Source organism: Dermacentor silvarum, chromosome 4, assembly GCF_013339745.2.
Source record: "Dermacentor silvarum isolate Dsil-2018 chromosome 4, BIME_Dsil_1.4, whole genome shotgun sequence".
Taxonomy (NCBI): domain Eukaryota; kingdom Metazoa; phylum Arthropoda; class Arachnida; order Ixodida; family Ixodidae; genus Dermacentor; species Dermacentor silvarum.
Genome location: NC_051157.2, coordinates 13,668,660 through 13,680,359, shown reverse-complemented (window position 1 = coordinate 13,680,359; position 11,700 = coordinate 13,668,660). Strand labels below are relative to the sequence as shown.

General features: G+C 46.1%; 1 protein-coding gene across 6 annotated transcripts in view; it reads right to left on the bottom strand.

The window, feature by feature from the left end:
• Positions 1–236: 236 nt before the first annotated feature.
• Positions 237–11,700, bottom strand: part of LOC119449472 (uncharacterized) — a 54,935-nt gene continuing 43,471 nt past the window's right edge. For 4 of the 6 annotated variants that reach the window (XM_037712648.2, XM_037712654.2, XM_037712650.2 and 1 more), the window contains one exon: positions 237–474. In XM_037712648.2, coding sequence (XP_037568576.1) covers positions 340–474 — 135 coding nt within the window. In that variant the 3' untranslated portion in view covers positions 237–339. Of the gene's footprint in view, positions 475–5,227; positions 5,562–11,700 lie in introns of those variants that run through there. The other 2 variants (XM_037712655.2, XM_037712653.2) reach the window with 1 other exon arrangement.

Genomic DNA, 11,700 nt, shown 5'->3' with positions numbered 1-11,700 from the left:
CTAAGGCAAATGCGTGTCATTGAATGGCAAGCAGAAAGAATGGGAGTATCAACAAACGTGTGCACATTCCCCACGATTTTGGGGATGAATTCTTATGTTTTAAATGACTATCTTTGTATACGAACAAATCATGTAAAAATGTGTATCGCTCGAAACAAGTTCCGCGCGCTGGTGGTGGCTCGACGTGTTTTTCTTATAATTATCTTCTTTGTTCTTTTTCAGGAAAAGTAAAAAAAAAAAGAAGACACACAATGCTCGTGCTTACGAAATTGGGCGCTTTATTAGCGACTCCCTCACGAAGGAAGGCTGCAGATGGTCAACGTGGTGCATGGCTGTCATCTAGCGCTTGTTTGGTGTGAACACTACCCTGCTGTACCTGCAGTGGCACGAGTTGCGCTCACAGAACGACTCTGTTCGCGCATTTCCAGTTTGTTGTGACAAGCATTGTTGCCTGCACATGCCTTCGTCGCAGACCTACAAAGAAACAAAGAAGACAAATAAGTAGAGTGCGGGAGCAAAGTTACTACGAGGGTATACACCCTTTCGCTGGTAACAAACATAGGCCCTGGACGGCAGCCGGTTTTGCCCATTGACGTAGCCCGCTAAATTCAGCGGACAAAGAAGGCCATGGCGAGTAGCAAGAGTGCACAAAAACGGAAGCCCGCAGATTTTCTAAACCGTTCCCTGGTACGTAACCACAAATTTAATAGTCACGTTTGCCGTTAATTATACGAAAAAATATTAGCATTTGTCTTTAGGCATTATCTGCCTTTCTTTTACCTGAAAACGTAAAAAGAGACTTTGCGTACATTTAAGCTGAGAAACATGCTTTTTGTTCCAGTGTAAAGATTGCTAAGACACGTGACCGACAATTTCTTGGGCTGCATGCTCGGTACTGTTATCGCGCTCGTGAAACCATCTATAAGTATAAGCCCGACATAGCACGGGCAATGCAATGCTTGTCGCTCGCCCAACTTCGCCGACATTACGCTCAGAAAACATGGTTTCGGTGATTAGCTTGCCGGATCGCTTATAACCTACATTTTCCGCCGCCATTACTTAAATAATACAAAACCTACGCTGTTGGAAAAGTAACGTCACGCAAAGGAACCTACATTTCCATTGCCAACCGTCGTGTGATGAAAGGAAGATCCCAGTAAGTGCTCCTACAGTTTTGTCATTCCCACGTTTGTGTTAAGTGGCTGTTGGTCTACTACTGTTACGACAATCCTCCAAGTGCGCAGGTTCTGTGTTATATAGGTCGATGATGGATGAGCACGATGTGAGATAGCGAACCCTTGCGTTGTTCCGTGGATTCAACTAGCGCAAATGATCGCACGAAGCCGGGTAATTTCACAGGACAGCGTGAAAGGGCACAGCACCCAGTCATACAGTGCGCGACCAGGAAAAAAAAAAAAAAGCTGTAAACATTCGCCACTTCAAATGATACAACAATGAACGCAACATTTGCTGTTGTTGTCAGGCTTTTCAAAACGCGGTCAGTGTAGTATAAATTAACGCTAACGGCGTATTTACGACAAAACAGAACAGAGAAGGGTGACGTAGGCTTCAGTACATTCTGCCATTCGTCCAAGCGCACACTTCATTCTCTTCTGCTTAATACCAATAATACCAACGAGACAGTACGAGTCATGTGTGGAGGCAACAGCAACAACAAGACAGCAGCTAGAAACGTGAGAAGATAAACTTCTATTGCGAAGAATACGTTACAAAACGGAATATAAGATAACTGTGGCAAAAAAGAAGAAGAAGAAGAAAGAAGGAATACTTAGAGGATTAGGGTACGTGAGCGGGAAGACCGAATGCAGAAGACCAAACTGAAGGTACAAGTATTGTAATATGTCGTTCAACCGAGCAACGACGTGTCGGCAGTGCCTGGTAAAACTAAAAGGTTCACTCAGCTGATGTGTAGCTGTGCAACAACACCGTTGAACTATCCGCTCTGCTGCAAAGATGTATGGCTGGCCAACACTTAAACGCATGGAAGGCATATTGCGCGTTGAGCTTTGAACGGTGGCAGTGACCTGCCGGAACGCATTAACAGAGCGGCGACCGGACGTAGATTGACGACTCGGCAAGGTAAGTTCAGGAGAGATCCATCAAGAGTAAAGCTATAATGTTTCAATGTATGGATACAGCGTGTCCCAGCTAAAAGTAGCCAATGTTTTAAAAACGACGGAGTGTGCTAGGAGGCTCAAACCAACTCAATGGTGTTGAGCATCGCGTGTCATAGTCTGCGGTATTTTTTTCGTTTTGCAAAGTCAATTAGTGTAAACTGATTGACTAACTTTTTAAATATTAGATTCACCAAGAAAGTTGTAGATCACATTTAAAAATGGCCGACTGAAGTGTTTGCAACTAGTACTATTGATGGAGCTTCTTGTCATTACCTTTAAAGAAAGCCCGCGAAATACAAAAACAAGCGCGTGATGGCACCACTATTTCAGCACTCCCAAACGACCGATCAAGAAACGAAATCCGCATATCTACACAGTGTTTCTGGGACGGGCCTGGCGTTTCCGGTGGCCGCAAGGTGCACGGCAGCAACTCTCGCTTGTGAGATATGATCGCGAACGAATAGAAGAACATGACAATTGCATTTTTCTTCCCGACTAAACAGTTCTGCGATCAACATTTACTCAAGCCCGAGCTTCTTTTCTTTTTTTTTTTCTTTTTCTTGCCTTGCACGTTCGGTCTTCATTCCACAAGTTGAGAGAATTATATGTTTATGCCACGTCACGTCGAAGCGCGACACACCATCACCGCCGCTCGCTCTGTGCGCCCGATCGCGACAGGGCACGCGAGTGAGTAGTCTCGAAAAAAAGGCATGCAAACTATGTCCTTTACTGATTGGTCGTCTGGGCCGGTATTTTGTAGCGGTGCCTTTCCGATGCTAATGCATGTTCGCGCTTTTCGCGCTTGGTCAGTGGTCAGAGTAACGGTCCGCTCACGTTATCAACGGGATCAGCCGGCCGTGAGCGGTGGATGATAAGACTATAGTATAGAATAAAGCATAACGCATCGCTACAAAATACCGGCCCTGGGGGCACTGAAATAGTGGCGCTATCACGCGGTTGTCTTTAGTATTTCGTGGGCTTTCTTTAAAGGCAATTACAAGAAGCTTCATCAGTGGTACTTAGTTGCAAACACTTCAGTCGGCCATTTTTAAATGTGATCTACAACTTTCGTATTGGCGCACTTTCTTGGTGAATCCAATATTTAAAAAGTTAGACAATTAGTTTATACTAATTAATTGACTTTGCAAAGCGAAAAAAAAATACTGCAGACTAGGACACGTGATCCTGAACACCGCTGAGTTGGTTTGAGCTTCCTAGCCCAATCCGTCGTTTTTAAAATGTCGGCTACTTTTAGCTGGGACACCCTGTATATAATTTGGCTATTGCATAGTAGTAGATGTAGATTTAGCGAAACTGGCTAAAACAAACTAAGTGTGACGTCACGGTATTTCAACGAGTTACAGGCGCAGTTGGATGAAACGTTCTGTGTTTGTTAGTCCTGCTTCGAGTGGTTTTCGACGCGTTTTAAGTGGCTCGTGGCAGAAAGACAAAGCGACATGTCTTCATTGTAAGAATTGCGGGTAAACAGCGACGAGGCTGGTGACAAATGTCGATGAGAGAAGGCAGGAGAGAGAGAGAGAAATAGAAATGACAAGAGAAAGGCAGGAAGGTTACCCAGACGAACCCGGTTGGCTACCCGAGAGAAAGCAAAGTTTTCATTGGTGGTACTGAGCTGAAAATACACTCTTGTTCGGCTCTGGTGCTTGAGAGTATACGTCTCTCGCCGCGGTAGCGCCACTGAGATCGAGGTCGGGGGTTCGATCCCGGCCGCGGTGGCTGCGTTTCGATGGGGCGAAATGCAAAACGCTCGTGTACTTAAATTTAGGTGCAGGTTAAAGAACCCCAGCGTGTTAAAATTAATACGGGGTTCCCACACGTGTTTCATAATCAGTGGTTTTGGCACGTGAAACAGCAGAATTTAATTTTTCTTTTAATTAAGTGTGTGTCTTCCAGGTTCTTTAGTTTACTTTGGTGAATTCGTGGTAGATTTTGGAGCATCGTGCTTCGGAGATTTTGTGGTGATGAATAAGTGGCAGTTTAGCGTACGTCATTGGATTTTGCTATTATAGGTTAACAAGCATGTAAGGCCGACGTGCACCGTAGCTCTAATCCGATTCTGCAAATGCCATTTAGTGTTTAGTGTATATCACTAAATGTGGAACTGCACGGATCTGGTACCATATTCGTCGGCGTGAAATAAGCCCTGCGTTCCATGTTGCGGCATAAACTACGCACTGCTTCAGAATTTCATCGCACATTTTCTTATACAGAGCTGCGCTGTTGTGCAGTCAATAGCCTGTAAGGCGTTACAAAGAATCTACCTGAAATTCCCAGTGAAAAAATATGCGCAGTTTAAGATTGTTAATTTATTTTCTATTCGAAACCAATTCTGCCCTTTATGTTACGGTGAGGTGACGGCGGCTTGCGCAATGCAGGAAAAATAAACGAAAATTAGCAAAGCCCGACTGCCGTTTTGGTCAACTCAATGGATTGTTTTTTTCGCAAGGAGTATAAAAATCCCTGCCTTACTCTTGCATGATGACGCCGGTAATTTTGGTTGGAATATGCGCCTTCTTCGAATAAAAAAATAAGAGGGAGAGGGAGAAAAATTTGTCGTTCTATACGGGAAACTATATTCAGACCCTGAGGGTAACAGCAGGATGCCATAAGAAAAAACTGCCGGAATACCGTGCACCAAAACGAGAAGGCAGAGAACGGAGATGTGTTCACAATAATTTCGCGCTCCCTTAAAAAGCTTTATAGCGTAAACTTTTATGTAGGAAGCGATGAACATGCCGCAACCGGAAGTAGAGACGGAAGTGTTTTGACATCTCCGCTCGACGTTGTGCACGTGTGACACAGCTTTTGAAACAATGATCGCAGCCGCTCGCCGAAAACGGCCGGCTGCTATGTTTGCCGTGTACAGAACTTTCTGCAGCCTGAATTGCGACACAATCTGTCCGATTGCTTCAGTCATCTGAGAACCAAGTTTCAAGCTCTTTTTGCGCCCTAGCAGATAAAACTATATCTTGCAAAAGTTCTAAAACCTTAGGTTTCTCATAACAAATACGTAACAAATTCGCTCCTATCTCCCACACAATCCTCAATGTAAATGCCAACGATGAGACGACATTTCAAGTTTTATTTCGAGCATCTAAATAGGCAACGATGTACTGAAACTACCGAAGCGCCTGCTGCTGGCTGTAAAACGTTGGATCGCTCCTATTCGCAACAAGAATGCGCGCAAATACGCGTCCAATCAATCGTGCGTAGTCAAACATTTGAATTTTTTTTCTTTTTTTTTTAGTTAGCGAAAGGTAACAGCAGTGTTGCCATGGAACGCGTTGGATCAATGGTTTTTCACGAAGCTTCAGCTGAACTTCGTTTTATTCGTGGGTGAAGGTTAGACAGTGCTGCAGGAACACCTTCGCACGGCTTTGCTGGTCAGCGTCATCCGAACATCTAGAAAAGAATGAATATGTCAGTAGTATAGCACACAAGAATAGTAACATGTTCTAATTAGCACGTGGAGGAGATAATGAAAGAGAAAAAAAGTTTAATGATATGAAAAACAGAGCGATCCGCCTGATGAACCTTACTCTAGCGAGCTACTTTGCAGCCAGTACTTACACTGGCTAACTTCCCTCTCTTTCCCTCTCATTTTTTCTCCTCTCCTTGCGCTGGGGAAATGGCAAGTGGGAGAGAATTAAAGAGGTGCAGATGGCTGACGATGATGACAGAAGGAAGGGGCAAAACACATAATGGGTAAGTATACTCATAGCCTGGAGTCCAGGCTGGTACCTTTAAATATGTCAAGTAAGGCCTGGATGGCTTGAAAACAGGACGCCACGGGCCCAATTTAGAACATTCTCGGACAACGGTTCACTGGCGAGACGGGCAGTATCATCAGTCAACCTCCGTCACTAAAGGGACAGAGTTTTTTTTTTTTTTTTTTTTTTTTTTTACCTTTAATTACTTCTCTCCACCTAGCGGGTTTCCGCTGAACTATTACGTGAAACACTTGCCTTTGCTTCGAGTTGTTGACAAATTCGACTTAGCCCTGCCATCTGCTAGCCGCCTGGTTAGCTCAGATGGTAAAGCGGCTGCCCCGGAAAGGCGGTGGTCCCGGGTTCGAGTCCCGGACCAGGACGAATTTTTCTTCAACTGCGAGGCTTTCTTTCGAGGAACCCGTATGGGTTTCCTTTGTAGAAATTGGTGCATATAGGTGGATGTCTCTTTTTCCCTTTAATTACTTCTCTCCACTTGGCGGGTTTCCGCTGAACTATTACGTCGACCTCTGTCACTCTTCCACTTCGTACCAGTCGTAGCCCATTCTTTATAGACCCTTTTCACCGCGATGAGCCAGCGTCCCGTGGTGGCGCGTCCATTCCTTGCCTCAGCCGGCCTCCGCTGTTTCCGTTTACACCGGCAGCGCACGATGCAGGTGCTGCGCAGCAAGCCTCTGTTCCGGTGTTTGTCGCCGACAGCGACAGCGTGAACGGCACGAAACTTTGGCCAAAGCTTTGAGACATGTAAATGCCGTATAGCCATCCTTCCGAGCTCATCATGCCTTGTCCTAATGCTACGAGCATGGTCATACGGTGCGCGTTCTAGAAGACAGCGTAGTAAATTGTTTTTCAAGGCAAACTGGTACGTACTCTCGGCCACGTACTGTATTAAATCAGGATTACTGTCATTCACTCTTCATTTTCTAAATTTATTGCCAATGGCTTGTAAGCCACTGGTTGTCACGATTTTGGATCAGTAGAGTTTTTTTATGGTGCGACGCCATTACATTATTTATTTCTTGATACGTAATCACTCATGAGTGTGTCAATTACACTAGATTTGTTTATGACGCGCACCGAGCTGAAAGCAACAATGTTTGGAAGTAGCTTACAGAAAAGGCGTAATACCTTCACCACATTTTTTCGTAGTGGCTCGTGGCGAGACGTTCAGCTTCAAACATTATTACGTAACTTATGTAAACCACTCATTGGTCAACATACTCTCCGACGAGTTCATTCGTATGTACGATACGTTAGTGGGAGTCGCAGTGAGTTTCAGTGAATGGGGCTGGAAGTTAGTGCAGGCCTAAAGAATAATATTTACAAGCGCGAGCGAAGGTCTACTGAATTTGCGGGGCTATCTGGCTATCATATTTGTACCGGAACGATCAAAAATAATTCCAAAATTATTCCGCTACAGCAAAACCTTTGTTTGAGTTGGATGACGGTTCGACATTTTATGTCAGGGTTGTGGCACAAAGAAACAAGGATGAAGAAAACCTGAGAGGACAGTAGCTACAGTAAAGCAGAGTTAGCAGGACAGAAAACGCTACGAGGTGATTAGCTTTTAATACAAAGATCCATGTGAGCATGCCACAGTTGTCAATCCACTGATCAGGAAGCAGCCTCATTCAAATGTGTACGCGCTTGTACAGCCTGTTCAGCAGATAAAAGAATATAATCAGAGCCCTTCCACTACAGTGAAGATGGAAGCCAGCGAAGCTGGGACTATGGTGGGTCTGGTATATTTAATATTGCTATAGCGAATTTATACATTATCATTATTCATTATATTGAGCGTCTTCGGCATGTTCGTCAAAGAGCAAGCACACCAGCGTCTTGTTCTTGCTCGGCGCGATGGCCAAGTAGTGCGTTTGCTGCGCCAAGTCCGCCCCATCGTCATAGACTATAGCGTATAAGCCACAACGTTCATAGCCGCGGCACACTGCATTGCAGCATCAGGATCCTGTGAGATCTCTCCCGCTCCTGCTCTCGGCGGCTCATACCCACATATCCAACACGGGTATGAGCCACACCTTCTTGCTTTCTTTCTTTCTTTCTTTCTTTCTTTCTTTCCTTCTTTCTTTCTTTCTTTCTTTCTTTCTTTCTTTCTTTCTTTCTTTCTTTCTTTCTTTCTTGTCCCTGGCTCATACCCGCATATCCCTGGCAAACTCGCATATCCAATGCGGGTGTGCGCCACACGTGATTTTATTGTCGTTAATCGTGACGTGACTGACGAGCATGGGATGTTATTGATCTCATGACCTATCAGTCATGTTAGTCATTCGTTTTGACACCTGTGCTAAGGCACAACTGACGGGAAACCGCCACGCACATGGAGCCGACATTATTGTATACACGCCGGTCGGTCTACGGTCGCAATCTGCGCGTGCAGCGCGTGCTCAGCCCAACATCTAACGGCACGAGCTAAACGAGGGGCGCCAACGAGCCAGCTGCGGAAGAAGACGACGATGCTCGAGCCAATGCTAATGATGATAGTTTTTTTCTACACGCGGACACGATCCTGAGGGAACTCGCCCTTAACAGGTTCGCTGTAAACAACTCTGGGGTTTAGCTTTCTCCAACTGCACAGTGGGTTGTGAGGGACGCAGTAGCGCTGGGACTCCACATTCATTTCGACGATCTGGTGAACTTTAACGTGCATCTAAATCTAAGCACAGGAGTGTTTTTGCACTTCGCCCCTATTGGAACGCGCCGGCCGCATACAGGGAATCGAACCACCGCGGAGGCGACGTGGTGGGTCTTGAGGCAACAAATGGCTAGACACGTCGCAAGCGCCATCTGTTTACAGTGAGCGAACTAACCAGTGAAAAGGGTCTATTGATTCATGCACATGACTCAGCTGACTGTCCGGAGACTCGGCGCGTTGCATTGAATGCACGTTACGAATTGTAGATGCCAGTCCCAGCCTATAACCTTGCGCAGAAGACTGGCACTTCTGGGCTGAATGTTTGGAGAAAAGAATAATATTAAAGGAAAAAAAAAACTCTTGGTGATGCAAGGTATTTGCGTGGTCTGCACTGAAACGCACTATGATATATGATCAAATTATTGTTCAGTAAGTGTTAAAGCTGAACACGTGGGCGGCAACGATTGAAATTTGTAGGCAGATAAATTGAAAAAAAAAAAAAGAAAGGTGGACATAACCGCCAACGTATAATTCCACAAGTGTGTATCATTACGGTGGTGAAGAAATGGCATATTTTTGTTTTGTTTATAAAGGGAGGGGGGGGGGGGGCAATGCAGACATATAATATGCGAGTTCTCGCCAATCTTTACTGGGAACGATAAATTACTGTGCTAGATTATCTTGCGTGTGTATCAGTAATGCTTTGGTAAATGTTCACTGAACGGTTCACTAAACGTAGTCAGTGGGAATAATGTAAAGAGAGAACAAAACAGAGGAAAACAATATGACATTATTAACATGCGTATAAATTATGTATATTTTTGGTGAGAGTTTTTAACGAGCCAGTCTGTGTTGCAATGTTATCGCTCAGCGCAAGGCATGCCTTTTTTTATCGGAAGATTCTCGAATGTTATCGCTGGTTCTATCCATTGTCTGTTGTCACCGAACCTTGTGTAATCTCATTGTATTCGCGACGCGAATTGTGTAGTACTTTTCGGAAAGCACGGGGGCACCAGCGATTACGTTGGAATCTTCCACGAGTCGTGTGAAAAAGCCGACGCGCTTGTCCGGCAAATCAGATTTCTACGATCGACGAGTGTGTTCGCCACTGTCATTGTGCAGGGTGTTACTTGTTTTGCGGGGCACATGTTTGCCCAATAAAGAGATAGTTTCGTGCCTTGCGTTGTGCCACTGTGGTTCACTGTCACTACAATGTGACAATACGTACTGTACCCACAAATAGACCTTAGTTCTAAGCCTGTTGTAATTTTATCAACGTTTAATCTAAACTGGCAATCATTTTAGAGCGCAGCTCTTAGGCACCCGTTCCTGCGGCGAGCGTCGGCGTTGTCCCTCGTAACCAAGCGAACGATCACAGCAAAGGATATAAGCGAATTCGGAGTGGAGCGGGAGATGAAAGACGGCGATAGCGAAGAGAGCGCGAGGAGGAGGGCGCAGCGGAACCATGAGACGGAAAGTGGAGGAGGAGGATATGGGGAAAGCGTGAGAGGAAAAGCGTAGTGCCGCGGAAGACGGGTTTTGCGGCGACGATGCCTACGTGATGGCGCCAGAGTAGCGCGCGTCGTCTGTATGAAAACAAAGCGCTGCATGAACGGAGGTCTGTATGCGGCGGTTGCTGTGAATCGCGCCTACGCGTCACCCACGCGCTGCCTCTCGTGATCTTCGGATTAGCGAGGCAGTCGTGCCACACTTCACTCCGTTTGCAACGTGCCGCAAGAGATAGACTGTCCGCGCCAGCCAATATATCGCAAAATGAAAACACGTACAGAGGTGCGCTCAAATTTCGCATTAGGGACTATCGTAATCGTCGGTAGGTAGGTAGCTAGGTAGGTAGGTAAGTAGGTAGGTAGTAAACTTTATTGAGGTCCGGAAGAACCTTCCCCCTGTTTTTACAGGGGCAAGACTACGGGCCGCTTCCACGTTGGGACGGGAAGGACAATTTTTTTATTACGTCTAGTGGAATAACCGTTCTACTCCACCTTTCGTAACCATCATCACAATACTTGTATGACTTGGAGGTGGAGTTGAAACGCCTCTATCGAAATCTTTAAAGCAAAAGCAAAATAAAAGTTGTCGCAGTTTCACCTGAAAGGCGAAGCATCAATTGCGATAGCAAATTTGAAGAGAGCTATACGGAGTAATGATAGCAGCTTTATCAGCTGTATAAACTTGGACATGCAGCAGCACCGGCAACACGCAGAACTGTTGTCGACGCCGTCGGCGTTTTGCCCGCGTTCGCTCAAAATGCGTGCGGCGTTGGTGACTGTTGCCGGAGCCTCTGATATAAATAGGCACTTGGTGCCGCAGATAAACGTCGCCTCCCTTCCCTCCCCCTCCCCCCTCTCCCTCATGGCCTTTCGCGCGTCGGAAGAAGGTACGTTTGCTCTACATATATGGTGATTGTAGAGGAGGAACGAGACGCCTACTTCTGCAGCCCTTAAGGGAGCACAGCGCAGAACGCGCGTTTGTTCTCCGCCGTGCTTTCACTCCCCGTGAAAGCGCGCGTCCCTCGCGCCCTTTCACTCGCACATATAGCGTTCGGCGCGCGGCGACGATTTCATCTCCATTGACGTCATACGGAACCTCACGGCGACGGCGACGCCGACGGCAGAAATCTGCTTTTGAGTGTCCATATAATTGCTATCGCAATAATGTGTACCGTAGAGTCCAGGGAAGGTGTAAAGTACGATGGGGTGCTGGATCCATAGTATAGCAACTGTGGATTGTCGTATTAGTGTGCTGCTCAACAAGTTCCAACAGCATGATGTTTTATAAGTGTATCCTTACCGATTTTTTATTTCTAAAAGATCGAGCTGCAGCTCCATACGAGGCCACTCGAGGGTGCCGTAGATTTCTTCTGAACTACGAAACAGGGCTCTCTCTTCTGCAATGCTCGCTGACTCTGCCTGGTGTATGACGTGACGTGCGGTCCTCTCTATTTTTCTTCCCTCTTTCGTCTTCTCGAAGCAGGCGAGTGTGGTGTCGCTCCCACGACAAGATACACTGATTTCACCACGTTCAGAGCCCATGCGCAGTGACACGGGGATTGACGTGATGACCGCACTCGTCGCCGCTTTTTCGCAGTACTTGAGCTGAATGTAACATTGAGCGGAATGCCGAGGACACTGCCACTGTAAATGTT